The 27,278-nt window shown below is 39.2% G+C and overlaps 3 protein-coding genes across 5 annotated transcripts in view; 2 read left to right on the top strand and 1 right to left on the bottom strand.

Annotated features, from left to right (window-relative positions):
- The window catches only part of LOC102719317, a 30,450-nt gene extending 14,962 nt beyond the window's left edge, over nucleotides 1-15,488 (top strand). Inside the window, exons 25-48 of one of the 3 annotated variants that reach the window (XM_006659702.3) lie at nucleotides 22-1,178; nucleotides 3,467-3,595; nucleotides 3,673-3,825; nucleotides 4,296-4,889; nucleotides 4,957-5,028; nucleotides 6,146-6,610; nucleotides 6,687-6,873; nucleotides 6,956-7,196; nucleotides 7,300-7,674; nucleotides 8,324-8,440; nucleotides 8,698-8,971; nucleotides 9,049-9,162; nucleotides 9,633-9,716; nucleotides 10,578-10,628; nucleotides 10,712-10,888; nucleotides 10,990-11,294; nucleotides 11,370-11,711; nucleotides 11,801-11,882; nucleotides 13,212-13,358; nucleotides 13,594-13,698; nucleotides 13,776-13,886; nucleotides 13,966-14,070; nucleotides 14,256-14,325; nucleotides 14,472-15,488. In XM_006659702.3, coding sequence (XP_006659765.2) covers nucleotides 22-1,178; nucleotides 3,467-3,595; nucleotides 3,673-3,825; nucleotides 4,296-4,889; nucleotides 4,957-5,028; nucleotides 6,146-6,610; nucleotides 6,687-6,873; nucleotides 6,956-7,196; nucleotides 7,300-7,674; nucleotides 8,324-8,440; nucleotides 8,698-8,971; nucleotides 9,049-9,162; nucleotides 9,633-9,716; nucleotides 10,578-10,628; nucleotides 10,712-10,888; nucleotides 10,990-11,294; nucleotides 11,370-11,711; nucleotides 11,801-11,882; nucleotides 13,212-13,358; nucleotides 13,594-13,698; nucleotides 13,776-13,886; nucleotides 13,966-14,070; nucleotides 14,256-14,325; nucleotides 14,472-15,133 — 6,119 coding nt within the window. In that variant the 3' untranslated portion in view covers nucleotides 15,134-15,488. Of the gene's footprint in view, nucleotides 1-21; nucleotides 1,179-3,466; nucleotides 3,596-3,672; nucleotides 3,826-4,295; nucleotides 4,890-4,956; nucleotides 5,029-6,145; nucleotides 6,611-6,686; nucleotides 6,874-6,955; nucleotides 7,197-7,299; nucleotides 7,675-8,323; nucleotides 8,441-8,697; nucleotides 8,972-9,048; nucleotides 9,163-9,632; nucleotides 9,717-10,577; nucleotides 10,629-10,711; nucleotides 10,889-10,989; nucleotides 11,295-11,369; nucleotides 11,712-11,800; nucleotides 11,883-13,211; nucleotides 13,359-13,593; nucleotides 13,699-13,775; nucleotides 13,887-13,965; nucleotides 14,071-14,255; nucleotides 14,326-14,471 lie in introns of those variants that run through there. The other 2 variants (XM_040526967.1, XM_015840480.2) reach the window with 2 other exon arrangements.
- A 343-nt stretch (nucleotides 15,489-15,831) lies between these two features.
- Nucleotides 15,832-17,391, bottom strand: LOC102719977 (60S acidic ribosomal protein P1-like). Its single transcript, XM_006659002.2, has 5 exons — nucleotides 17,337-17,391; nucleotides 17,133-17,245; nucleotides 16,901-17,024; nucleotides 16,242-16,327; nucleotides 15,832-16,144 (listed from the first exon to the last, which is right to left on the bottom strand). Exons 2-5 carry the CDS (start codon nucleotides 17,199-17,201, stop codon nucleotides 16,091-16,093), a joined length of 333 nt encoding a protein of 110 aa, XP_006659065.1. The 5' UTR covers nucleotides 17,202-17,245; nucleotides 17,337-17,391; the 3' UTR covers nucleotides 15,832-16,090.
- A 3,913-nt stretch (nucleotides 17,392-21,304) lies between these two features.
- Nucleotides 21,305-27,051, top strand: LOC102719694 (polyadenylate-binding protein-interacting protein 11). The gene is made up of 10 exons (XM_006659001.3): nucleotides 21,305-21,941; nucleotides 22,026-22,169; nucleotides 24,714-24,758; nucleotides 24,837-24,909; nucleotides 24,983-25,095; nucleotides 25,196-25,255; nucleotides 25,336-25,383; nucleotides 25,505-25,573; nucleotides 26,471-26,532; nucleotides 26,622-27,051. The coding sequence occupies exons 1-10, from the start codon at nucleotides 21,642-21,644 to the stop codon at nucleotides 26,677-26,679; spliced, it is 972 nt and encodes a 323-aa protein (XP_006659064.2). The 5' UTR covers nucleotides 21,305-21,641; the 3' UTR covers nucleotides 26,680-27,051.
- Nucleotides 27,052-27,278: the final 227 nt, after the last annotated feature.

The following is a 27,278-nucleotide window of genomic DNA, read 5'->3' as shown; positions in this document are numbered from 1 at the left end:
ACTTTGTTCTCTTATGTACAGATCTTTATTTTGTGGATGGAATGGACGCAGTTTTTTCTGTTACTGATGAGTTAATATCTGTTGGCAAAGCAAGTAAACTGTATAAAGGCAATGCCTTGCAGTTTTTAGAGCAAAGAATTTTAAATGAGAGCCCTGCTTCTAGTGACTCCATTAATATCACTGTTTCTGTCAATGATCTGGCAATTTTCTTCTGTCACTCAAAAGATAATGGTTTGGAATTGGAGAAGATTGCCAATGCAAATATGAAGTTCGATGTCACTGCTTTATTGGTTAATGAAAAAGCAGAACTCATTGACATGGATATTGTTTCTTTAGCCCTCCAGTCATCTGACAATCACACTCTTGTCTCAATTGTGTCTGATGGGCCACTGTCTCCTGTTTTCATCAAGTTCGTGAAACATGACGGACGAGATGATATATTAATGTCTGTACCTTCTTTTGAGATCTGGCTATACTTAGTTGATTGGGACAACATTATCAATCATTTTCATTCATACGTAAGGAAGGAAGAAAGCAGTTCCCATGTGGTGCATTCAGCTGCTTTGCCTTCTTCAGACTCTCCAATGTCACCATTTCCTGAAACAGATTGTGGTTCGTTGGATGATTCTAAGTTGTTGGTAACATGTGAAAATATTGCTGGTGTAGTTCATGTACCTATCTGGCAGAAAACAGAAAACTGTGCAAGCAATGTTATGCGTGGGACTCCTGGTTCTTGTAAAATGCAAGCTACCACTCATCTCTTTGCAGATATTCGATCTCCTGAGCCAAAAGATTGCAAGTTTATCTCCATAATGTTCAATAGTAAACATTTTGTTGTATCATTAGGTGATAGCAAGATGAACTTCAGATGTGATTTAGATAGTATCAAGATAATACTGGAGATGATTCGAGGGGATAAGGGTACCTCTGTTCCATTCATGCATATATCTAAGGCTAAAGCTGCTGGTTATATTCATCAGCCAGAAGGGAATCTGCTACATTTTTCTGTTGATTTACAAGCAGAATACATGGATGTTGGTTTTTCACATCAGATATTTAGCTTTTGCCGCAGTATGGAACTCAAGTTTCCTGTATCATCATCATCTGCTTCATCATTTTATTCTGTGACATTCAAAGCGGGATTAAGAAAAGGTTCTCTCCTGCTAAATGATGGAAGGGTAAGTAACACTACACTGCTAACTATATATTTTTGCCCATGAAACACCGGTACTGCCAATATAAAGCAACCATCCTTAAACTACATTTATTTCAGGCTTATGGTTAATTTAATAAAAGCATAAAGAAATTTAGTGTAGTCTCATTTGATTGTCATTTTCTGGGTCATTTGGAAGCTAAGAATTTAGAAGCAAATTTGGATACATCACTTTTAACAAAGAAGGAACATCATTAAAGGAGCACTTGTTGGATTATGAAAAATTAGTATTGTGTAGATGTAGGTATATAGATACTTTTGTCTACATAAGATTATGTACCATGATCAGTACTCCCTCTGTTTTTTTATTGAATGCTGTTAACTTTTGAATCTACGTTTGATTATTTGTCTTATTCAATTATATTGTGCAAATATGCAAATTATAAATCATGCTTAAATACCTTTAATGATAAAACAAATCAGAACAGAATAAATAATAATTATATAAATATTTTGAATAAGATGAATGGTTAAACATAGATCCAAAATTCAACAGCGTCAAAGGAAAAAAAATCAGAGGTAGTAATAAATATTTAGCTTTTTTGGTCACCTTGCAAAATAATGTGTTTTTTTAAGCAAGAGGGTAGGATCCCCCTCCCATTTCCATATATCAGAAATTGCCACAGAGTAACAAGATGTCCAAAACAAAAGAAAGCCAAGAACAGTTACCGATCAACAATCCCGCCTTTTCTTCTTCATATCTGGATTCATCCCATCCAAACATGCAGAAACTGGCTTATACAAGAACACTTCAACAAAAGACCTAGCTAAAGCAAGAAGCCTACAAAATATAGCTAGCATTTAAAGTAAAAGCAAGTTTCTAACATTCCTCCCAGAGATAAAACTACCACATCTTCGAACTATAAGTCCAGAATGATTGCCAGCTTTCATTGCGGACGCCACATCTTGAAACTCCATCCATGCTGAGCTTCATACACATCACAAGCAGCCTGATAAGTAATCTGGTCCCCTTTTAAAATCTTCTTCCCTCTCCCTCTTTTCTTCGATATGGCTTAACGTTGAAACAAAGGGACCAACCTGGAAAATAACTGCTACAGGATATTTGGGTAGTATATTGTTAAAGCATGCTTTATTTCTAATCTTCCAAATCGTCCACATCACTGCTGCCACACCCACAGCTACTTTTTGAGCCAACTTCCAAACATTTCATCCATATTAACAACGGGGCTACTCCTAATGTGGAAGTTGTGCTCCAGGCAGTAGCATCTGAGGGTGCTTTTTGGTCCTTGGCGGGAGCATCAAGACTGCGTGAGCAATTTGCTATGGCTTTTATGTTTAGCTCTGAAGAAGGCCGTTGTGGTTTTTTGTTAGGTGGGGGTGAGGTTTTACCTAACTCCCACTTTCTTTCTTTCTCCTTCTTAATGAAATGATACACAGACCTCCTGTGTGTTTGGAAAAAAAAAACTTGTAACAGCAAAGCACAATTGACAATACTATAGACAAATCTGGCTAAGTGACAGAGAAAGAACATATGATCAAGCATTTCCTCTTTGCTACAGAACTGACATTGTCTTGAGCTCTTCTTCCAGCCTCTCTTATAAAGGTTATGTTTTGTCAAACTACTATTTTTTAGGGTAAACTAAACAAAGACTTCAATTCTTATTGGTATTCTGAATTTCCATATAAATATGAAAGGATATCCAATGTTTTGTACTTTCATAGTCTGATAGAAGGATTTAAAAGAAAAAAAATCCATCTTTAGTCAATTTCCAGATGATATCATCTTTCTCATTTTTCAGTTTTATTTCATTATATCTTCTCTGTATCTTATTCCATTCTTCAGCTATATCCTACAATTGCTCTTCTAAATTTGGAACCCACATTGCTTCGTTAAAAATTTTGGCCACAGTGACATTTTTTTGTGTGCAAGTGATGCTATATAAATGTGGGAATTGCTAAACCAAAGGTTTATTACCCAACCAAGTGTCCTCCCAGAAAAAAAGAGTCCTCTCTTCATTACCTAGCTTCTTGCTAGAGAAATTTAGAAACTTATCCTTAATGTCCAGCAAACCTGACCAAAAATGAGAAACCCCCTCTTTTTTTTTTAGTGAGACTGTGTAATATAGGTTTGGTGTTCAGAGCACTACCCTTACCAGGAAAAAAGGAGTACATTCTGTAATTAGTCAAGGCACATGGATTTGTACTGTCTTTACATACCCAGATATCCCAAATGGCATTGCTTTTGAATAAACTCTAACCATCAACTCTTTTCTGGTTCTGTGCTTTGAACAGAGGGGCAGTCATGGGCCTGTCATAGAGATCCTAGTGAAGAACTTATCAGTGCAATTTAGCCAAATGAATGATCGGATTGAAGTCTCTGGTTTTGTTGACCTTTTAGTAAACTACAACAATATTGATAAGGTAAAGTTATACCTTGTTGCTATATTTGTTGTATCTTTTGTTCTGAAAGTAAAGGAATAACAACAATATGCATGCAGGTTATGTGGGAGCCTTTTATAGAACCCTCAAAATTTCAGTTAAATGTACTTAGAAAATGTGCCAATCATGCTCTGGATATATCTCCCAGCACTGAGGTGTGCTTAAATTCAAGCAACCAGCTTAATCTAAATATATCAGAGCCCTTGATTGAGGTAAGTTATTCTCTTCATTTTGAACACTTGCCAGTAAGAAAATCTCCCTGTATTCTTTTCCTACAAATATCTCGTGATGATATACCCAAAATGTAATATCTGAAAGTTATGAATGTTCAGTTTTACTGATGTTGTCTTCTTGGTCAAATAATGATGCAGTTTTCAGGAAAGTAGATTCTGCTATTGTTATTTAGCCTTTCAAAGTAATAATGTGAGGCTCCTTGTAACACTGGAATTCATTAGGTAGAGGAACATTGGTATTTTAGCTTAGAGTAGTATATGTCAGGGGCTGTGGGTGAGGAACTTCAGATCCCTAGAATGGACTCAACAACACTTTAGGTGGATTATGTGAAATCCTCTTGGTGGAATTAAGAACTAACTCTATGGGATCTATTCAATGTATCTGCGGTACCTTTTGTGCTTTTAAGCATCAATTCTTAAATACATTGCTTTGGTCTAATCATTGGCAGGCTGTCCTCAGGCTTGGTCAGATGATTACAAATTCTCTTAATCCAGTTAGTGAAGGCAGTCTTCAAGAAGATCCTGGGTTCCTGAGGTTAAGTCGTGATGATGTGCATACTAGAAGATATGCACCATACATCCTATCGAATGACACATCATTACCATTCAAGTTCCGGGTGTACCGTGGTGCTGTCAATTCAGATGATGTTGATAGTTTCTCAGTAGTAGATGAAAATTCTGTGCCGGCAGGGTGTGCAGTCCCAATATATGTTGAAGAGGCTCTTGATGAATTCTTCTTTCAACACAGGGAAGCACGATCTTCTGAACACCTCATCGAGAAACGGATGAATGCAGTTTCGCACTATATGATATCTATAGAGTTTGACGCAACTTCTGGGTCCTCTAAGCCAATGTCAATGGATCTTGTGGGCATTTACTTCTTTGATGTAAACTTCTCGTCCAGTAAGAAACCACTTAGTGGAGAAAACTGGGAAGCATTTGCATCTAATAGAAAGGGTAATCATGAAAATGGGCTAATTGTGCCTGTGGTACTCGATGTCTCCTTGCACAACTACAGCAAGCTTATACGAGTTTACTCGACGGTAATTGCCTATTGAATAATCAGTTTCATCATTAATTCTTGCACATACTAACAATCTTTTTTTGTAGGTCAAACTCTACAATGCAACATCAATGCCCCTTGAATTGCGTTTTGATATTCCATTTGGTGTATCTTCAAAGGTATATACTGTATATGTCTTTTCTAATGTCTGGCTTTATCTGCTGCTTCAAAATCTTATGTGTTGACCTCTAGAAATAACTCAATGGTGGCCTGCCTTTAGATATTTCACTCATGTTCTAGGGAAAATAAAGGTTACATGAAAAAACAGGCTAGAATCTGGGTTAATAATAGGTGGTTCATGATTCAAGATTGAAGTCGCTTTTGAATACAAAGGTATGCATTTAGATAAGATAAAACCCTACTAGGATTGGTAGTAACTAGCAAGTAGCTTGAAATTATTTCTACACAGTGTAATTAATGTGAAGTTGTGAACTGTGGTTCTCACTGCAGTAAGCTGGGTAGCTACATTGCAGAGAAGGCATGTCTTAAAGGGCATAATCATTTTAGTTGGTCATTGAACTATGGTCTGGGACTGGAGAACTTCGTATGGGGGCAGAGTAATTCATTATTCCTTTGCTAACAATGGATACATGCTATCCTTTTTCATAATCACAATTCACTTGATCCCCATTAACAAGCTTTACCTTAAGCAAACTATATATCTCTATGAAAATAATCCCATAGCAAGGGAATTAATTAATTCATATTCCAACTAATTTCCAACAAGGGTGAGGGTACCTTCTGGTGTATGATCAGAACCACGGGCTTCACGAGTTACTTATTCGGCCACTTTGCCCTCGAAAGGTTTTTGGCCCTTTGGGGAGCTGATCGGTTTTTTACCTCTAGGGTGTGGTGAGTTCAGTTTGTAATGTGTTTTGTTTGGGGTTGGAGTGTTTTCCCTCACCCTTGTTCTTCCCTTGCTTAATAAAATGATGCACAGTTCTCTTGCGTATTCGAAAAAATAATTCCAACTAATATTGTGCTGGTGGGCAGCAAACAGTAATGTCTTACAAACAGTGCACCTTCAATACATGCCACAAGACTCACAACAGTAATGAATATGCTGCCTAGTTGTTCCTGCTCGATTCTCTGCTTTTTTCCCCCCTTTTGGTAGTATATGTAGCTAATTTTTGTATAAGGTGTTGGTCACACAGTGGCAATTTCTGTACTACTCAAAGTAATTTGTTAATTGAAATCAGTAAAACATAAGATTCCTCAAGAAACTTTGTTCTGCAGGTTTTAGGGCCAATTCTTCCAGACAAAGAGTTTCCACTGCCAGTTCATTTGTCAGAGGCTGGCCAGATTAGGTGGCATCCAGTAGGCAGAACTTATCTGTGGAGTGAAACCCACTCCTTGTCAAGTTTGCTTTCACATGAAAGCAGGGTTGGGTTTATGAAATCATCTGTGTGCTATCCCTCTCACCCTAGTAATGATCCATTCCGTTGCTGCGTATCTGTTGAAGAATACAGCTTCCCTACATCCAGTAGTAATCAGAAAGGCCAGTACTGCACTGAACATTTGGATGTACAACCAAACTATGGAAATTCTACTCCAAAGGCTTCTAAGAAAATTTCATCAAGGAAACATTTCATTCGTAAAGTCAGACTTAGTACACCTCTTCTTATAAAGAATTATCTTCCTGTGTGCATATCTTTGACAATAGATAATGGTGGGGTTGCGAATGAAATTTCGCTTAAGGAGGTGAATTTCTAATACCTTACATATATATTGTCTAAATTCTATTTTTTATTTCTAACTTGTTACTGCTATTTTCCAGGTAAGCTTTGCCTCAATATTTTTTGTTGACCCTTCCAATGATCTTGGAATTACATTTCATATACAAGATTACAGATCATTGGCCATAAAGTTCCCACGTGTGGAATCACTCTCTACTGCAGCCAAATCAAATGGATCAAAATTCTCCTCAACAGAGACAATTACCTTCTACTCAAATGAATTGAAGGGTACTATTCGGACCATCTATTTTTTATTCTGAATAATTTAATTCTAAAAAGTTAAAGTTAAAGTGATTAATTTCATTTGCAGGTCCTCTCAATGTTACTTTGGAGAAAGCAATGGATGCTAATTCTGGTGCAAGAGAATTGTACCTTTCTGTCCCCTTTTTATTGTACAATTGCACAGATCTGTTGCTCACTGTCACAGAAAGCAGCTATGAAAGGAACGAGTCCACCCTTGTGATCCCTTCTAGTTTTGGGTTGGATGGGCCAACAAGACATTTGCTTGGAAAAAATGGTCTCTCTCTTCTTTCAGAAGATCAGCCTATACAGTCAGTGTCTTTCTTGCCCTTAAAGCATCTACATAGCATTTTAAGAAACTGCTTTTGGGAATTATGTCTCTCTAGCAACATAAGTGTGCATTTTGCTTAGCAGGTCTTTTGCAAATAAAATTCCACAGTTAGATTTTGTGGATGGATGCAGCTCTTATTTGAACAGAACCGCTGCAAATAACAGCAAGGATGCTCCAAAAGAATGTGACAAAGAGGCTAAAGCTTATATGTTTGCTCCTGCTGGACATACACCTGCAACTGAACTTTTGGTTAAATTGAATGCATCTGTACCTAACAGCGGAACAGAAACGACTCGACGAGATTGGTCGAGTCCATTTCTCCTTGTCCCTGCCAGTGGTTCAGTGAATGCCACCATTCCACAATCATCTAGTTCTGGTGCCTTTTTAATTGCTGCAACATCTATACCTGTTTCAACAGAACTCTTTGGTAGGACAAGGGCTATTGCATTTCAGCCAAGGTAATTGAAAGATTTTTCCATCCTCTTTTGTCAGGCGACATGATTGTCTTTAGTGAACAGTAGATATTCTTATCTATCTTTACTGCATATCTAGGTCAGAGCCCTTCCATTTTGAATCTAGATCCAGCCACTAGAAAGAAAAGGAATATTATAATCCTTTACGAAGAACAAACAGGATGTAATGCAGAAGACCAGATATTGCAATAGTATTGGCTGGTATTTCTTTTTATGTGGTTTCTTGTCCTTGAAAAATGTAGAGGTGTTATTGTGCAGTACTGTAGTTGGCATTTGATATAACTGGTGGATGTTTTGAAGCAATTTCTTAAGAGGAACCATGATCATTACTTTTTGCAAGATACATAATAGGAGTTGGCTGCATTGTTATTCTAAAATCTTAATTTAAATTTACTAAGAACAAGAATTCTCCTGTTTTTTCTCCTTGCTCTCAAAAATTTCTTTTCTGGCCGAAAGACCATGTGATGTCAGCAATTGCATTAGATCTAGAGTTGGATTTATCATTTCTAACATCAAAACTTCATAATTCTATCTAGCTCATCCTTGTTGCTGGCAACTAGTAATAATGTGATCTGCTTTCATGTTCTCCTCCAGTGTAACTTTTTATTTACAATGTGGCCTGGCTATTTTGCAGATATGTGATTTGCAATGCATGCAGCAACGACCTGTTCTATAGGCAAAAGGGAACAAGATTTTCTAAGCATTTAAGTTCTGGACAACACTCTTTTCTTCACTGGTCGGATACAGAGAGGTAATTTTATTGATATCCTATGTACCTGGACAATTTTATTAAGGTTCTGGTTCACTCAATGTTGTAAAATCTGGGTTTGAATTATAGATAGCCACTTTTCTAGTGTTACATGCTATGCCTATGCTGATACAGTAGGAGTTATTAGATGTTTTTGTAACTAGAATAAGTCATCAATCTTGCCAGAATGCTATGGCTGCTTGTGCTAGTCATTCTCCTTGTTCAATATTTATTGAGTCTACTGAAGTATCTTCTTGCAGAGAGTTACTTGTTTCAATTCGTTTCGATGGGCCAGGATGGCAATGGTCTGGTAGTTTTTTCCCTGACCGGTTAGGTGATGTTCAATTGAAAATGAGGAATAGTGCCTCAGGGATGTCAAATATGGTTCGAGTTGAAGTACAAAATGCTGATTTGGATGTACAAATCAATAAAATTGCGGGAAGAAACAATAGCAGCACTGGCACAATATTGATTCTGCTTTCTGATGACAAGACAGGTTTCGTACCTTACAGAGTTGACAATTTCTCAATGGAGGTAACTAGTTCTTGCTGTGTAGTTTGCTTTGAAAACTGTAAAACTCAAACTTACAAGTACTCATTCAATAATTTCAGAAATTGCGCATATATCAGCAAAAATGTGAATCCATTGAAACGATTGTGTATCCTTACACATGCTGTCAATATGCTTGGGATGAACCTTGCTATCCTCATCGCCTAACTGTTGAGGTATTTTTTTCAAGATTCTTTTTGGCAATTTAATATGGCACCTGAACTATTAATATGGCACTGGCATTATGCTCTGTAAAATTTCTCGTCGTACCCAAATAACTACCTGAGTGATGTTGCTTTTGCCATGTTACTGAGCTAACTAGACCACTAACCAAACAAGGATAGCTTGAGCATATTTGGTTTTATGACAGTTGAGCAAAGATGAAGCATCAGCCTTGTCAACGCTGCTCCTGCTGTATTTTTGTTGTTCCTTTCTAGCCTAGTCACTAAGCCAGCGTGGCAAAATCTTCTAGTCAGCGTGCACCAGTGTGGTAAAACTGTTGAGTATGCACGCCACGTGGGCAAAAACATTATGCAAAACATCTCAGATGGTTATTTGGACGGAATAGTTTAGGGACATTTGGATTTTATTTTTCTATGTGCTAAGCAATTATGGAACATGGTTTGACCTCTGTAGTATTGTGCAGGTTCCTGGTGAACGGAGTTTGGGTACGTATAGTCTGGATATTTTCAATGATGATGTTCACGTGTCCCTACCTTTGACACCTGAGGTAATTCAATACTTTCAAATTGGTCTAGCAATCTAGCATGTCCTATATGTTTCAAACTGAATTCTTTTAGGGCATATTTTTCTGATAAACACTGTTGAATGAAACTGGTTCCTTTGGTCAAAACATGGTTCTCTAATAATGGGGTTTTAGAAAAAAAAATAAACAGGTATCATCAAAGCACCAGTTAATTAGTACTCCCTCTGTTCATATTACGAGTCACTTTGGCTTTGTCCAAAGTCAAACCATTTTAAGTTTGACCAAGTTTATAAAAAAAATAAAACAACATTTTCAACACAAATAAATGTACTAGAAAAATATTTTTTTTCGCTGGGCCCTATAAAAAATAAAATTATATTCAATGATGGATTTTTTGAACCTAATTTGATCTTACAGATGTTAATACACTTTCATATAAACTTGGTCAAACTTGAAGCCATTTGACTTAGGACAATCTCAAAGTGACTTATATTATAAAACAGAGGAGTAGAACTTTCTTTTGCAAGGGTTTATGAAATCAATTTTTTATGCTTGTGATTTTTTTTAGTCTTTGGTTCTTGAATTACTTTGCAAGGGTTTTTGTGCAAGAGTTTTTAAGTTTTGCTTGGAGAAGGTTTTTATCCTCTTAGGCTGTCAGAAAAGATTGAAGATTTGTATAATTGGGAATCACGTAATTTTTCACATGATTCTGATTAGAATAGCTAGGATCTAAATCTGCATAATCACATTAAAGAAAGAGAGTCTGGACTGCTGCTGGGGCATCTTTTTTTTTATGACAATCTTTAGTTGACTTATGTTGTTTACTACTTACTCATATTTCTGTGTTGCTTTTTGACCTAGTTCAATTTAATGTACTTTTGACAGAAAGCTGAAAGGAAATTCTGCATTTCAGTGCATGCGGAGGGAGCAATTAAGGTTGCTTTTCAGGCTCACTAACTATTAATAATTGATTAATCCATTTGTGTTGGTGATTATGTATTTAAAATTATAAACTGCAGGTGCTTAGTGTTATTGATTCAAATTGCCACAGTATGGACAAAAGGGAAACGGATCTACTAGGTTCAAGGGAACCAAAAGATGCTAATCAGAAACAGGAGCTTGACTTGAACTTTTCAGATGTTTTCAAAATACACTTGCCGTTTGTTGGGATATCTTTGATAAGCTCGCTTTCCCAGGTGAATATAGTGCTATGGATGATCCTGAATTCGACCATGTGTTTTTCAGTAGTTGCCTCAAAAGACAATTGTGTTTTACCGTACTTCAATTTTTTTGGCAGGAATTGTTGTTTGCTTCTGCCAAGGAGACAACAATTGTTGCCATGCAGAGTTTAGATCAGCAACAAATTATGTTTGAAATTCAATCTATGCAAATTGATAATCAATTCCCTGACAGTCCATACCCTGTCATGCTATCATTTGAGGGAAGTCACAAAGGGAAGCATATGAATGTTTTTAAGAGTAGAGATATGATGCGGAGAACTCAAAATGAAAATTCTGCTCCAGAACCCATACTGCGTCTTTCTGCAGCTAAGTGGAGATCTAATGAAGCACCATTTGTTTCGTACCAATGCATAAACATGAGGTATCAGTCATTCAATTATTCTTTATATGTCGAGATTTAAACTTGTAATAACTTTCTCCATCTGGCGTTTGGCAGCATAGCACCTTTTCACCTTGAACTTGAAGAACAGCTTGTATTTAGCATGATTGACTTTTTCAGATCTGTTTCCACTAGAATACATCTTGGACAGTTGGATAGAAGTTTTGACTTGAGTATTTTAGATGGTGCTACGGATATTTTTGGTCAATATGAGAAAATTTCAAAGCACATATCTGGGAAGCCCCAAAGTTCCTATATGGTGGAGGCGCAGCAAGAACAATTGCTGCCTTCTGTTGTTCCAATTGGTGCTCCATGGCAACAAATACACTTATTAGCCAGAAAGCAGAAAAAAGTGTACATTGAATTGTTTCAGTTGACTCCTATCAAGTTGACTTTCAGGTTATTTGTCTCTGTTTTATGTTTCCTGAATATCACTGCAGAAAAAATGTTATCAGTTAATTTATCTGCTCGCATGTCTTCTTTCGTAGTTTTACAAGCACTCCATGGCTCAATAGGAATGAAGGTAGCTTAGATCCGAGCACAAGCTTCAACAACAGTACCGCAATTCAGGTGGAAGCACACTTCACTCCCCTTGCAGAAGAATATTTCTTTTAAAAAACTTTTTTTTCTTTACACAGCTCCCTGGTTTATATAATAGCACTCGATCATGCATCTTGAAAGAATAGTTATTCAATCATATCAAAAGCTCCTCTTTTTTCAGTATTTGCTCATGTTCACTCGTGTTGCCACTTTTCAAAAGAAATTTCTTTACAAAAATATCTAGGAGAATAGTATTTCACATGAAGGCTCATTTGTGCTATGGGTTTATCGACATATAACTAGCTGACTGGATTCCTTAAAAGGGCGGCATGGTAGGCATTCTTGGAGAAAACTGCGAAAGCTGGGTGTTTGGAGCACAAGAATTTTGGAGAAATTTTATATGAAATAGTACAGTTCCACAAATGACAAAATTGCACTCAACCTTGTGCTTGAGTTATGTTCTTCCCTCTCTTGAATAGTGCTAATGATTTTCTTTTTATGTAAAAAGATAATAGATTGCTCTACCTTATAACACCATTATATCAACAGAATAAAGGTATGCAATTTGCAAACGCCATGAAGGGCTAAACAGAAAGGGGATAAAGAGAGGGGAGTCTGAAACAAAAACTTTAAAGAAGTTAATGTAGAAATCTGCCTGAACTTAGAGGACCGTATTTATATAAGCATACGATGCCGCTAATTGTTAAAGCTCACAAGAAATAAGCCATATTGCCATCTGCAGTTTCATGCACAGCATGGAAACTTGTTGAAGTGGCAAATACAAAATATTTGCTGAAGGCTCTCATCTAGTGCAACAATAGATCCCCACTAGCACATGACTGACCCCTTGTAGGCCGTGTTCTAAACAGCTTAAATAGCTTAGCAACTTCTCAATTTCCATTAGCACGCTTTTCGAACTACTAAACTGTATGTTTCGCGAGAAAACTTTCTATATATAAGCTGCTTAAAAAATCAAATGAATCCATTTCTTAAGATTTTAATAATTAATACTCAATTAATCATATGCTAATCATGTTTCTTGTTTTACGTTTAGCTAATCAGTTCATTCAAACCTCTGTTTAGAACGCAGTAGTACTCAATGTTGTTTAGGGCTATATCTTGGTCAGGCATTGACATTTTTATTTACTTCTACTAATGTGATACACTGTTATGCTATGAAATAGAAAAAAATCTTAATGTGGTTATATATGTGTCTATTTGTTATGAAATTTATTTGTTCCTTCCTTCTGTATGCTTCTAGGAACATGTTAAGCTGCTCATAGCAGTTACTCTTTATCTATGCACTGCAAACTTACGTGAGTGCTTTGCCTCTTTGACCTTTTTAACTTTTGGTTGCAGAGAGGTCTAATGGCCCTGATTGATGTTGAAGGTGTGCCAGTCCACCTTGGAGAAATAGTGGTGGAAAATCTCATGGCCAGCTGGCAATCCATTCAGGACATTCTTGTGAGGCATTATAGTAGGCAACTGCTTCATGAAGTCTACAAGGTAAATGGTTACCATGCAGGCTAATTTTATGTATCAAGGGTTTCTTTTGCCTTTCGGTAGGTAGTAACATCCAAAAGAACAACAGGGTTTTCAGAAAGATGCTTTTAGTGCAACACTAGTCATAGTATGTTTCTTTTTATGTTTCAATTTGCAAGGAGCAGCAGTAGTTGTATTTGCTGCATTAACTATTGAATTTCAGACAGGAGAAATTCTTGTGACAAGATTGTTCGTGCAGGTTTTTGGCTCTGCTGGTGTTATTGGAAATCCTATGGGTTTTGCTAGGAATGTTGGGTTTGGCTTGAAGGACTTTGTATCTGCCTCAAGGAGAGGGATATTGCAGGTTTGTCGGTGCAAGCCTTGGCAGGAATATGCATTTCTGTAATGCATTTCACATATCTATGTTTTGCACTTTGACAGAATCCGGTTGAGCTGTTAAACGGTATAGCACAAGGTTCAAAAACACTTATTGGAAGTACAGTTTATGCTGTCAGTAGTGCCACTTCTCACTTTAGTAAAACTGCTTATAAGGTATTATGCCAGGCGCCCATTTGATAATTGAGATTTGCGTTCTCAAGAAGTATGGACCAGAAATAATTTTGTTATGCAGGGTCTTGTTGCTTTTACATTTGATGACCAAGCTGCTTCTAAAATGGATGAACGGGAGAGACAGCTAAGTTTGCATGGGGAAGGAGTCTTGAATGGATTTTTAGAGGTGAATGCCATTTCTCTATTAGTATTGTTCCCCCACCCCTCCCTTTTCTTTCATATGGCACGGGAGCTTTGTTGCTGAATATTGCTAGCTTTACGCACTTCTTTTCAACCACATTCTTGTGTGAAATGCTTGGGTGAAAAAAAATCACCTGTGTCGGCTTACTTTTGCCCCACCATTTTCTCCAGGGTTTGACTGGGCTACTCCAATCACCAATCAGGGGTGCTGAGAAACATGGCCTTCCTGGAGTTATCTCAGGTAGTGAATCCAATGGGTCTTTGTATTTAAGTTTATTATTGTTATTCCCATTTTTGATCAAATAATAAACGTGTATCTGTTTTTGATCAAATAATAAATGTATATCTGTTCTTGATCAAATAATAAATGTCTATCTGTTTTTACAGGCATAGCAATGGGAACAGCAGGGCTTGTGGCCAGGCCTATGGCAAGCATTCTTGAAGCGACTGGCAGAACTGCACAGAGCATAAGAAACCGAAGCAACCCTCATGAATCGAACCGACTGCGTGTCCGTTTTCCAAGGCCTGTGGCTAGAGATCGTCCGCTGTTCCCTTACTCCTGGGAAGAAGCAATTGGGATGTCACTGCTTTTCCAAGCTGATGGTGGTAGACTGAGGGAGGAGACATTTGTCATGTGCAAAACACTCAGAGAGCCCGGGAAGTTTCTTGTGCTGACCGAGAAACTGCTCCTGCTCGTTTCCAGCCCATACTTGGTGGATTTAGGATCACCCCAGTTTGTCGGTGTTCCTCCTGATTCCCAATGGGTGATTGAAACGGAGATGAGCCTCAAAAGCATTGTTCACCTGGACAGAGCTCAGGAGGTAGTCAACATAGTTGGGAGCAATGGGGCAACATCGCCTAGGGACAAAAGAGGGAGCATCAGAAACAGGGCTGCGAGCTCGTCCTTTATCCCGCTGTTCCATTTCAGCGTAGAGATGCCCAACATTGAAGACGCAGAGGGCACACTGCAGATCCTACTGGCTCTTATCGACAAGGGGAAAGCACGGAGATGGGACAAGAACATCATTCACCGAAGCAACATTTACTGAAAGAGTGAAATATCTGGGTTACCATTCGTTTCAGTGGTTGCCATAATTTTGCACCTCACGCAATGGCATAGACAAGTTTTTGTTGGAAGATCGCCGTTTGTAAGCACGAGGGTTATGTCATAGCTAGAACAGGAGTATGTAGATAGATATTCAGGATGATCCATCATGCATGTAAATAGTGCAATTTTGCGATAGTTGAGCCCATGGATTATGGTGTAGAATGAGTTTTGTTATTTTAGGCGTCCAGGGAATTTTGTCCATTACCCCTATGTAGTTGCTAGCTTGTAAATAAATTTAAAAGCATTATTCTCCATATATCAAAAATAAGGTTTCGCTTAGCTCTCGTTTATCAATATTCTTGAGCTGCAGTTTCAAAAAAAAAAATCGTCTATTTGGCAGAGTTGCTTTCATGTATACTCTATTTTCACTGTGTATCAAATCCATCCGGACTCTGATTTATCCTAGGAGATATTAGCACACCCGAATTATTCATACTAAAAGTATGTGCCATAACAGACATAACTACGCTGCAAACTTTTTTAACGAGGACGAAACATCGCAACTGTTTACGTATGTGTGGATTTATGTTTTTGTGTTTCGGTGTTAAACAAATCACGCACATTTTTGTGGATATAGACATGCCGGAGGGCAATGGCATATCAAAAATATGAAACAAAGACAGCACCAAACAAACGATAGAAGATGGAATAATGGATCAAGATGATATAAATTAACAATGGAGCAATAAGCTAGATATAAGAATGTAGAACGGTTTCATTCTAATAAGTAGACCATCCAGGGAGGTTTGAGGTTCTCATTCCACAAGACAGATTCTCGATGACACCATATCAAAAACTCAAAACTTCCAGTACTTAAAAGTGAAAACCTAAAAGACACAACATAAGATAGTCTTGCAAAGCATTGGGCGGAGGACTGGCTATCAACTGCAGGCTCTGCTTAGTCGAACAAGCTGAAACCCATGTCATCGTCGCTCTCCTCCTTGGCCTCCTCCTGAGAAGCGCAAAGCCAGAAGATATTTGTAAATTTCAAGCCAAGAATGCCTACATGGCAATCGTAATAGCAGGCAAATATGTATATATAAGCTCACCTTCTTCTCCTCGGCAGCTGGGGCAGCAGCAGCACCACCACCAGCAGCAGGAGCAGCGGCAGCAGCAACTGGGGCAGCAGCACCACCTACACAAATCGATTGCACAAGTAAATACAATATTGTTCAAAGCAGTCTACGACAAGTAAAACAATATTCAAGGCGATGAGCGACAAGTAATCCTGGACCAGAACACATAGCCAATGTAATATTACATAACCAATCAGAATTAACTTGTTCAAGTTAACTAGTTAAGAGTGGCATAACATAGACAGCTCAAACAGATAAAAATTGATTTTATAGTATCTGACTTCCCAACAGCATTTAACAGAGATAGAATATATCCACATGATTTGAGACAATTCCAACAGGCATAGCGACAATTGCAATGCCACTGCATAACTATGCTGTATTAATCTACACTAGACCAATCAGATTATCATAATTCAGAACACATACTTCATAACAGAGGTATGACTATAACTACTTCACATGGTAAAAAAATTGTAAATAGGATTACACCTATAGTAAATTTAGGAATGGCTTAACCACACATTCATGATAAAAAAAAACTTCTACAATTCTCCAATAATTTACTCAGATGAGATGAGTCCACGTCATACACGCCGTGGCATGGCAAGAGGAAAGATGGGAGGGTTTACCAGATCCGACGGAGAGGATGAGGTCGTCGACGCTGCGGTTCTCGAGGAGCTTGGCGAAGAGAGCCGGCCAGTAGGCCTCGACCTTGATGTTGGCCGCCTTCACCAGGGTGGCGATCTTCTCAGACTGTTCGCCGTCGAACACCAACAAACTCAGACACCAAAATCCATCCCACCACCAAGGAAAAGCGTGAAGCGAAAACGGAGTCAAGAGGGATTAAGGGGGGGCACGCACGGTGATGGGGATGCCATCGTCGTGGAGGATGAGGGCGGCGAGCGTGCAGGCGACCTCGCTGGACGACATGGCGGCGAGCTCGTCCTGCCTCCTCGACGACGGATCTACGATCTCTGCGAACAGCAAGCGAACACGAGGTGAGCACTCGAACGCGGCGGTTTGGAATGAGATGCGGCGGCGGCGGCGGCCGCGAGGCGAGCTTACCAGGAGACGAAGGCGGCGGCGGCGAGGCGCAGGAGGCAGGGGGGCTTCTAGGGTTTGGGGGGAGGCGGCGGGCTTGAGAATTTATAGCGGGCAGGGCGATCTCTCGCTAGGGTTTCCCGCTTGGGCCTCCTCGTGGGCCTTGGTTCAGATCCGGCCCGTTCACGTCATGCTCTTTGCTTTGTATATGGGCCGCATACAATCAGGCCCGTTATCCGAGCAGCCCATGATATGGGCGATGTGTATGGGCCACATCTTCTCTGTATAATGACTTGGCCCGTTCAAGGCCCTTTCCAAACACACGTTTGTAAGTGGAGGAGGTTCATTATAAGTAACGATGCTACTGGCAGGCAGAGGCAGAAGCCCAACAAGATCAGATTGTAGCCCATTATTAATTGACAAAATCTAAAATACACCATTGGAAAACTAAGTCAGTCAGGGAGAAAATCTAACAAATGTCATTGACAAACACTTAATTCTAAGAAATACTATCGATGAGAGTGAGTTCTACAAAATGGCATCATACAAATAAATTTGTCTAAGAAATGTCATCGCCATTAGGATTCCGTTAACATTTTCCGTTAAGTATATGACCGGTGTATTTAATGGTAAAAAATAGATGGAAACCTAACGACAATAACATTTTTAGACAAATTCGTTTGTACAATGGTATTTCTTAGAACTCACATTCGTTAATGGTATTTTCTGGACTCAGACGTTTGTAAATGATATTTTCTAGATTTTCTCAAGAAATATCATTGATGAATATTCTTATCGTACAAATGATTTTTTCAAGAAATGTCATCGTAGTCATATTTCTGTCGTTAAATATATTGTTCATATTATAGCACTTAACGAAAAAATATTGACGATTTTCTCAAACAAATTAGTTCGTATGATATTATTTTGTAGAACTTATACTTATCGATGACATTTCTTATAATTAGATATTTGACAATGATAATTGTTAAATTTTCGCAGCCAAGCCCAACAAGAAAAGCCAGCCTTTCTGGGCCGGATCAAATGCTTTTTTTTCCCTGGTGCTGCTAGTCCAGCTACATCTATCCATTTAGGAGTTGTTTAGTTCCCGAATTTTTTTTTCCATAAACATCACATTAAATTTTTAGACATCTAAATAAAACATTAAATATATATAAACATTAAAACTAATTACACAGTGAGACAAATCTTTTGAGTCTAATTAGGAGATGATTAGCCATAAGTGCTACAGTAACCAACATGTGCTAATGATGGATTAATTAGACTCAAAAGATTCGTCTCGTGGTTTCCAGGTGAAATCTAAAATTTATTTTGTAATTAGACTAAGTTTAATACTTCAAATATGTGTTTAAAGTTTTAATATGATTTTTTGCAAAATTTTTTTGCAAACTAAACAACCCCTTATGTCAACACAGCACGAGACGGACACGTACGATTACGAAGAGAGGGGAGGGCGTAACCGAACAGTACAGAGTGTACGACGTACGAATAAAAACGCCAGCTTTGGTCTCCACCCTGCCTCCCCAGCCACAGACACGCACCAACGCCCAAAAAAAGTTAGCAAAAAAAGATTAAACTTTGCCAAAAATTCAAACTTTTTTGAAGTAGATAAATTAAAAAGTTCAAAACCATAAATGTTCAGCCCGTTTGCTTTGTATGAGGAAATTTGAATTTTTGTGATAAGTTTTATCTTATTTTATTTCTCTACATTTAAATTATTTGTTTATATCCTCAAATATCAAAAAACATACCATGTTACGATGAACTGCTTTGCAATTTTTTTTGTCCTCCATACACCAGATCAAGATATTTTTAAAGTTATATAACTTTGTTACTAACATGTTAGCCCAAAAAACCCTGCATTATATATCGGTAGCAAAAATATGATATCTTTTAAGTTTGAAGGCTCAGAGGATCTTCATCTTATATGGCACCATAGTTAACCCATTGTGGCAGTACAAAAGACCGATGAGGCATGCAGGCAATAGCAAATTGGCAATGCAACATAGGCCTTTCTCTCCTCTTTTACTTTTTTTCACACATTGGCCCCTATTAGTATATTGATTTTGCATCACCATCCAACCATTTTTCTTTAATGAACTCCATTTGACTTGCATCTTAGACATGCATTTGTATGGCTTGATTGTTACATAGAGCAATCATAGATGCCAGGCAAGCAGAGCAAGGTTTCTCTCTTTTATTTAAGCAATTTATGCAACCAATATGTATGGGGAATTGGGGATGATGATCCAACCGTTGTTAGCCATGTCTGTTATTGCTAATTACGATATCATTTGATGATTGCTTATGTTTACATATGGTAGAGAAACACCAAACGTTTTCTAGGTAGCTCCACGAGGTGGTGGGCTAGCCAATGTAGGTTCGAAGCCTCACTTCTACCTATTTAATTATTATTACGTACTTCCCTAATGTTCGAGTTTTATACATATGGTATGGAATATAAATCATGTTGTAATGTTCATAATAAATTTCATATTCATATATATGGTTTATAATATTGTACTCTTAGTCTTCGATGCATATATAAAACTATGAGAATCTCTCTTTTAAGATGCCAACTATATTTCAGCAAAACAATGAAACATTGCCTAATTTAAAATTTATAAAACCATAAGTATCTATTGTCATTTCATCTACCATGATACTACTTTGATAAGATGGCTAAGATAATGTATGGACACATAAGAAGAAATATGTTTCTCCATGGAGGAGGGAGAAATTACTTGTTTTTCGAATGAGATGAGAGCTTTTAGGTATTGTGGACTCACCGCCCTTGCGCATTTTGTCTCGAGATGTTGACTCCAATCTACACTATCACATTGTACTCATGGTTAGTCTATCCTAGAGATACCTTCATTTTATTGCATAGTCATTAATTCATTACGCACACCATGTTGTCATACGCTCCACACAGTCAATTTCTCTTGAAAATTGTGGACCAAAAGCCACCTATAACATGATTGAAAAAAACAAGACAAACACCCTTGTTTGTAAGAATAGAAATAAGACAAACTAAAGAGAGTAAGTAGAAGTGATCATCACTTTGTCGCATCTAGTATAGGTTACGACATATTGTAGGCACGTTTTCATGGGATAAGCACAAAGTCGCTTTTTCCCTAAATATGCACCATACTATTGTGACGTATTATTTATCCATACTTCTAAGATACGTTTTCTAAAAAAGACAATTTTTAATGCTTAGGCCACTTGTTATAAAAAGTTTTTAAAGTTTATTTCTCAAAAAAAACTATCCCAACAGGCAAGTAGAGAATCCATGAAAATAATGTGATAAACGATATATTTTGAATACTACGGTAATCTAGGACACTCCGTTTAATAACTTATAATGCAGTAATCTACTAATATAACCTGAGAAACAAAACAACTACCCCCATTATATCCTCTTATCACCAAGGACGTAGTCTTGCTTTCTTGGGTCGAGCACCAAGCCACCATATGAAAACAACTCCCTCCATTCTGTCTGCAGTGTCAACATAAGTTCAGCGAATGGTCAAGGATGAGAAAAAAAAGAGAGCAACGTAGAAAGAAACTAAACATTTAATTTAAGATTAGTGGATGGTCAAGTATGAGAAAAAAGATAGCAACATAGAAAAAACTAAACATTTTCAAAAGCTCGTATAAGATATTCAACAATAGATATATATTCCTCCGATAAAAAGAAGATAAACGGTAAAACAGACCGATAACAAACTAGTCTATTTCTACCGTGGTAATACACTCGTAACAACCACCAATGCCAAACAAGCCTCCAATGTTCAAATCCTGGGAGGATGGAAATCCAGGTCGTTGCAGGGGTTTCCCGGCAAACATCCAGCCGGCGTTGAGAAAGAGAGAGAGAGGAGGAGCCGAGGAAGAAGGAGAGAAAAAGCAAGAAAGAGAGAGAGAGGCAGGTGGAAGTGGCAGCCTCTCTCTCTCCTCCCAAAAAAGGCAAAGCGCCTTCTCCTTCCTCCCTCCTCCTCCTCTAGAGAGAGAGAGAAGCCGAAGAGAGAGAGAGAGAGAAGGAGGAGGCTTTGGTCTGCCTCTGCTCCGCTCCCCCCCCGCGCTGCGCCGGTCGGCTCTGCTCCTCCTCTGCCTGCCGCCCTTGATTCTCCTGTCCCCTCCCGCCGATCCCATGCGTCACCACTAGCCTCCGCCTCCACCAACCACTGCACCCGCGCCTCCGCTGCTGCTCCCCCCCGTGGCTGGGTGGTTGGCTCCCCTCCCCTTCACTCCCCTCGCCTCCCCGATCCACCTCCCCGCCGCGCGCCGCGAGGATCCGTTCTTGGGATGGCCGTCGTCGAGACCTCCGCCGACCACGCCGCCCCGCCCGCCGCGAGCGCGGCGGAGGGGGATGCTGGGGAGAGGGAGATGCGGGATCTGGAGGACCTGCTCTCCAAGCTCAACCCCATGGCGGAGGAATTCGTCCCACCCTCCCTCACCGTCGCCCCCCACGCCCAAGCCCCCGCCCCCGCCCCGCCCGCGTACGGGTACTACCCCAACGGCGCCGGGTTCGTCGCCTCCCCCACGGGGCTCCGCGGCGGCGTCGTCGGCTTCCCCCCCGCCGCCGATGGCCTCGGGCGCGGCAGGGTGAGGACGCAAGGCACGGCCAGGTTTGACCTCGTTCGTCCGATTGCTCGAGCTGACGGCGTTTCTTCTGTTCGTCCCGCGCAGAAGAAGGCTGGTGGTGGTGGGGGTGGAGGGTTCGCCGCCGGCCAGGGCCACGCCGGGAAGCGCCGGATGAACAGCCGCACCAGCATGGCGCAGCGCGACGAGGTCATCCGCCGGACGGTCTACGTCTCCGACATCGATCACCAGGTCACCCACCCCTCGGGATCCCTCGTCCCTAACATCCGCCGATTCATTTCTGTCCATTTCTGCCATGCCTAGCTCGTTCTTTCGTCCTAGAAGCGCTCAATCTCGCAGCTTTCTACGATTTCGCATATGGATTGATCTGTGATGTCAATTTGCCATATTCTTTATGGCTATCGCGATGATTATACTCAATTAGATTCGGGTCACCCCGCCTGTGCTGTAGATAATGGAACGAAACCTGTAATACTAGGATCGATGAGACCATGAGACAGAGACGATCTTGCACTGTTGGGATGTACTGTACGCTACCATGTTGCCACTTAGGGTCATCCTGTTGTTGCTTTCATGGATTTGGATGCCCCTGCTTACCATGCTCTGCCTTTTGCACTTCTGGGTGATTTATTTTGTATGGAATCTAGAAAGTCGTATGGCGTATTTTCCTTTTGTGTGCATGGGTTCAGTGTAGCTAAGACTTATCGAGTTATTGTTTTCTTCTCTGGTTTGGCACTGCTATCTTCTTTGGCTTCTCCACATATCCTGCACTTGTACTGCCTACATGTGGCCTTCGTAGCTTTTGTGCATGCATCAGGACTAGTATTACGTTACACATGTAACTCATTTATTCTACTATATGCTAACATAGCCACCATAAATGTGGGCGTTACTTTACTAGGCATTATATTTGTGGAAGTGTCTTAATTTATGAGCTCTGCTGCTTCTGTGTTCCTTTTGTGTAGTCATAGGAAACAACAGTAAGTATTCAACCTTATGCCCTGTTGTGAGATTACCACAGGCGAAATTTAGTATATTCAGAGTGATAGCTTCGAGAGTAAATGCGCAAACTTTCTTATTTGGTGCAACACAGTTAGGGCCAGAGCTTAAAGTTTCTGTTAGTGACTGTTTATAGTTGCCTCTTTGCCTTTATAGTTGCCCTGTGTGGTATCAGACTTGTTTGATAATGGAATAGTTAGTATGCATGTTATGTTGTCACTCCTAGCCTGCTTGGCCCTTGTTGCTTCATTGAGGTAGCCTGATAGGGTTTGTATCTTGTTCCAATTGATAGCTAATTAGATATGCGTAGCGGTATTTCTCATATCCGCATATTGGAAATGAATGTCAAATTATGTGTCTGTGTGTGATGTTTACTAACACCAAGGTTTTAAATCAATGATTCTGTTTGCTACTGAACACATTCTTTTGTAGTGTAGGGTGATCAATGTTCCATTTAGGTATACATCTCCCTTCCTGGATTTAGTATTTTTCCCTAATAGAAGTATATACTAGAACACATTTTTTGCCATCTTTGTTAGTGCAAGGTGCCTGCATGCTTCTCTTTTTGGTATATCTGTTCCGTGGAAAGAAAAAAACACACCAGTATATGGTATTCTCTATTCTGTACCTTTTACCTGTAGCGTCCATACGATATTTTGTATCTGATGACAGTTATTGCATTTGCGATCCATATACATTCAGCAGATTTATATCTGTCATAATACTAGCCATATTTCTTGGTTGAAGTGTGCTAAAAGTTTAGAAAATGTGTTTGATAATCCTTTGTTTAAGCTCGGTTGGGACTTGGAATAAACATACATGTAGCTACCTGACACATATGGATGCCTCTTTTTTCACTCTTGGTGCCTCCATTTAGAGCCTGTCCATAGAGGGTTTTGAGCTTGTAGTTGGAGGAGCACCAGGTTTAGTTTATCCAAGCAATTTTGCAGGTGCATTTGCATATATTTGTCGCCGTTCTTTCTTTATAAACTTAGGACAACTTGGCTCATTATTGTCTTTTATGGGTGTGGGTGGAATTCCAAGCCAAGCATATCTTTAGTCTCTCTAATCTTTAGTATTGTTCCTCTATAATGCTGAAACATGAATTGGATGTGTTATGTTTTTTTCTTTCAAATTTTCATGGTAAAAGTACGATCTTGCTTTGGTGTTATCTGTAAAACACTGTCCTCGTGTGCAGTGTGCTGCATGTCATACTATTTCGCGGCACATACTCGTAGTAAGAAGCAAATAACTTGCTACTTTTCTGTAGACGAATGATGCTCTGTTCAATATATGCAACCATGCAAAACAATTCCACTAGTATCTTTTTATGTTTGCCTTGTTTTTCAGCATTTTTTAATACTGAAAGCTTTACTTCAAATCAGTTTGTCTTGAAGAAATTGTGTGACATGGTCTGAAATGTATGATATTGTTTATTCACTTGTGCTAGAAGTGAATGCTTTCTTTAGAGTGCTGCTGGTCATTTTGCATGTATTTGTTTTTGTGCTCTGTAAGGTTATGTACTTGTGTTGTCTCACAGTGGTGTAATGCCTAATCCAATATTCAAAGAGCTATTTTTAATTTGTTTTTACTTGACTACTCCCATCTGTATTTGATAAAATCAACTTTTGGAGCTTGTCGGACTCCATATTTATATTAGTGTTCCACTGTTTCATCGAGCCAGATGATACCCAGCCTTCTATCCTCTTTTCTTAAATGCAGTTGCAAACCAGAAATTACATGCTGGTTGACAGCTTTCATTTTCTTGGTGTTTAGGTCACTGAAGAGCAACTGGCAGCACTATTTATCAACTGTGGGCAGGTACATTTTTCTGGCTTCCCACTTACAATCTGTGGTAACGGTGCATAATTATTCTTGATTTTTTTTTTCATTCTGAAGGTTGTGGACTGTCGTATGTGTGGGGATCCAAATTCAGTTCTTCGTTTTGCTTTCATAGAGTTCACTGATGAGGGTAATTAGTCAAATAATAATTAAGCATATAGTTGGATAAATTCTCCATTGGTTAATAAACTGATCTGCTGCAGAGAGTGCAAGGGCCGCTCTAAATCTGTCAGGAACTGTGCTGGGATATTATCCTGTCAGGGTGCTGCCGTCAAAAACTGCAATTGCACCTGTTAACCCAACATTTCTGCCCAGGGTAAGCTGAATTTGCAGAATTCAGTACACCTGATAATGCTTATTTTAGTTTATGTTCACCTGATGTGTAAAAGCCGACACCCATTTTTGTTTGTCTGCAGTCCGATGATGAGCGTGAGATGTGCGCAAGGACTATTTACTGCACAAACATTGACAAGAAGGTTTTCTATCCAGCCATTGTACCCCGTATCTGATATGCTCATGTTTTTTCTGTATCTGATGGTTGACACCCTTGATACAGGTCTCTCAGGCAGATGTGAAATTGTTCTTCGAGTCGATATGTGGAGAGGTTGGTGATTGGTCATTCCTTATTTGAACCTTCTTTTCTCAATCATACTCGTTCGTCTGCTATTGAAATGCAATTCGAGCAACAACATATCCATTCCCTCATTGCAATACCACCTTTACAGGTATATCGGCTGAGGTTGCTTGGTGATTACCACCATTCTACTCGCATTGCCTTTGTGGAGTTTGTGATGGTCAGTACATCTTTCCTCTTTTGTATTTGTCTGAAATCACTGCATTCTACGTATATAACACAAATTTATAGTGTTACTAGGTGACAACATAGCATAGCACACTGTCCACAACTTTGTGGAAAATATACACAATGAATTCTCTATGTAGTCAGTTTTTTTTTCTAGAGAGTTATTTTTTTTCTTACTTTCTTGGGCTAAATTAGTCAAAGCAGTACGAAACTGTTCTGCTCTATCCGAGAGTTTTTGCTCCAATCACCCGAACAAATACTCCAATCACCCGGACAAATCAGCTAGAGAACAGTTAACTAGCTTGTGATGTTCTTAGGTGAAACTGTGGAAAGATGGGGTCAAGTTATTTCGTTTTTAAATTATTCCTGACTGTATGATTATTTTCTTCTCAAGTAGTCTTTCATGAGCAATGATTACCTGTTAATTGGTGACAACAGATTGTGTTGGTTGGTACTATGAATTATGATCTGATGTCTAGCATTGCATGGCAATGAAGGTGGATTTTTAAGATCATGTCCTAGAACCCTAAACTGTGGTCCTAAGTACTCTTGAATGAGAAGTTGCCAGTTTAGAAGAACTAGTACTGGCTGTTGCTGTCGTCATGCCAAGTGCATTCAGTTTACAAGAACTTTTACTAGTTCTGTCATCTTGCTTGATATTCCCTCAGCAATTCTTGCTGTTGAGGATTTTTTTTTGTCAATGCTATTTTATCCTAGATAAGTATTGTGGTCGTTACTTTCTTTCTTTCTTCAGCCTTTTGATGCTAGGTGTCTAGTGGAGTCAAAGCTTATGTTCCTTGATTCAAAATTTTTTATTGTTGCTAGTTTCTTTGCACAAAAGCAACTGTCTGTCTTACGGTTCACATATTTCGTTTTGGTTAATATTCAGGCTGAAAGTGCCACTGCTGCTCTCAACTGCAGTGGTGTGATACTGGGTTCCTTGCCAATAAGGTAAAGATGTGGTCTTTCACATACTCCGGCAGCTTTTATGAAATCCAATTATTTACGGAAACGACTGAGGTGGCTTGTTGATATTTCAGGGTGAGCCCCTCAAAGACTCCCGTGCGTCCCCGTGCACCTCGCCAGCTGATGCACTAGATGAATGTAGGTACAGGAGGTGCTGATGGCACTGCTTATATATAGAGAGAGATAGACATATATGAAAGAGAAGTTACGATATATGTCTTTTGTTTTGTCTGCTCGGCCTTCTTTTTTTTACTGTACCGTTAGTAAGTATCTCTACACTTGCAACGGAGGTGCGGAAAACAGCTACCGGGTTTGATGATCTTTTTTACCTTGCACATAGCGCTTCTTAGAAGCGGGCCTGACGCTTTTGTCCTTGATGCAGCAAGGCAAAACTCCTGGACTTTTGTCGCTGTTCAGTTGTTTGCTGTGTCTTGTTTGCCACTGAAAACCTGAACAACTTCGTTACTTGAAAAATGATGGAGACTTACCGTTGTTATGCTGTACTTTTGCCACTTCTCTCTCCCTCTCTCTTATTGATCATGCATGTGTCTCATGGCATGTTCAGTTCACTCGTTGGAACTGTACTATTGTGGCACTGAACATTATTGGTAGCAGGCAGTGACATGTGGAATTGTACAGTCAGATCCACCATTGGATGGATGGATGGATCAACTGCAACTGCATCCTAAACATATGGTTCATTCTTGATTGGTGGTATAAGTTTCCATGGT

The sequence above is a fragment of the Oryza brachyantha genome, chromosome 8 (genome assembly GCF_000231095.2).
Source record: "Oryza brachyantha chromosome 8, ObraRS2, whole genome shotgun sequence".
Taxonomy (NCBI): Eukaryota; Viridiplantae; Streptophyta; class Magnoliopsida; order Poales; family Poaceae; genus Oryza; species Oryza brachyantha.
The sequence above is the reverse complement of the archived record's forward strand: the minus strand, read 5'-3'. Positions and strand labels throughout refer to the sequence as shown.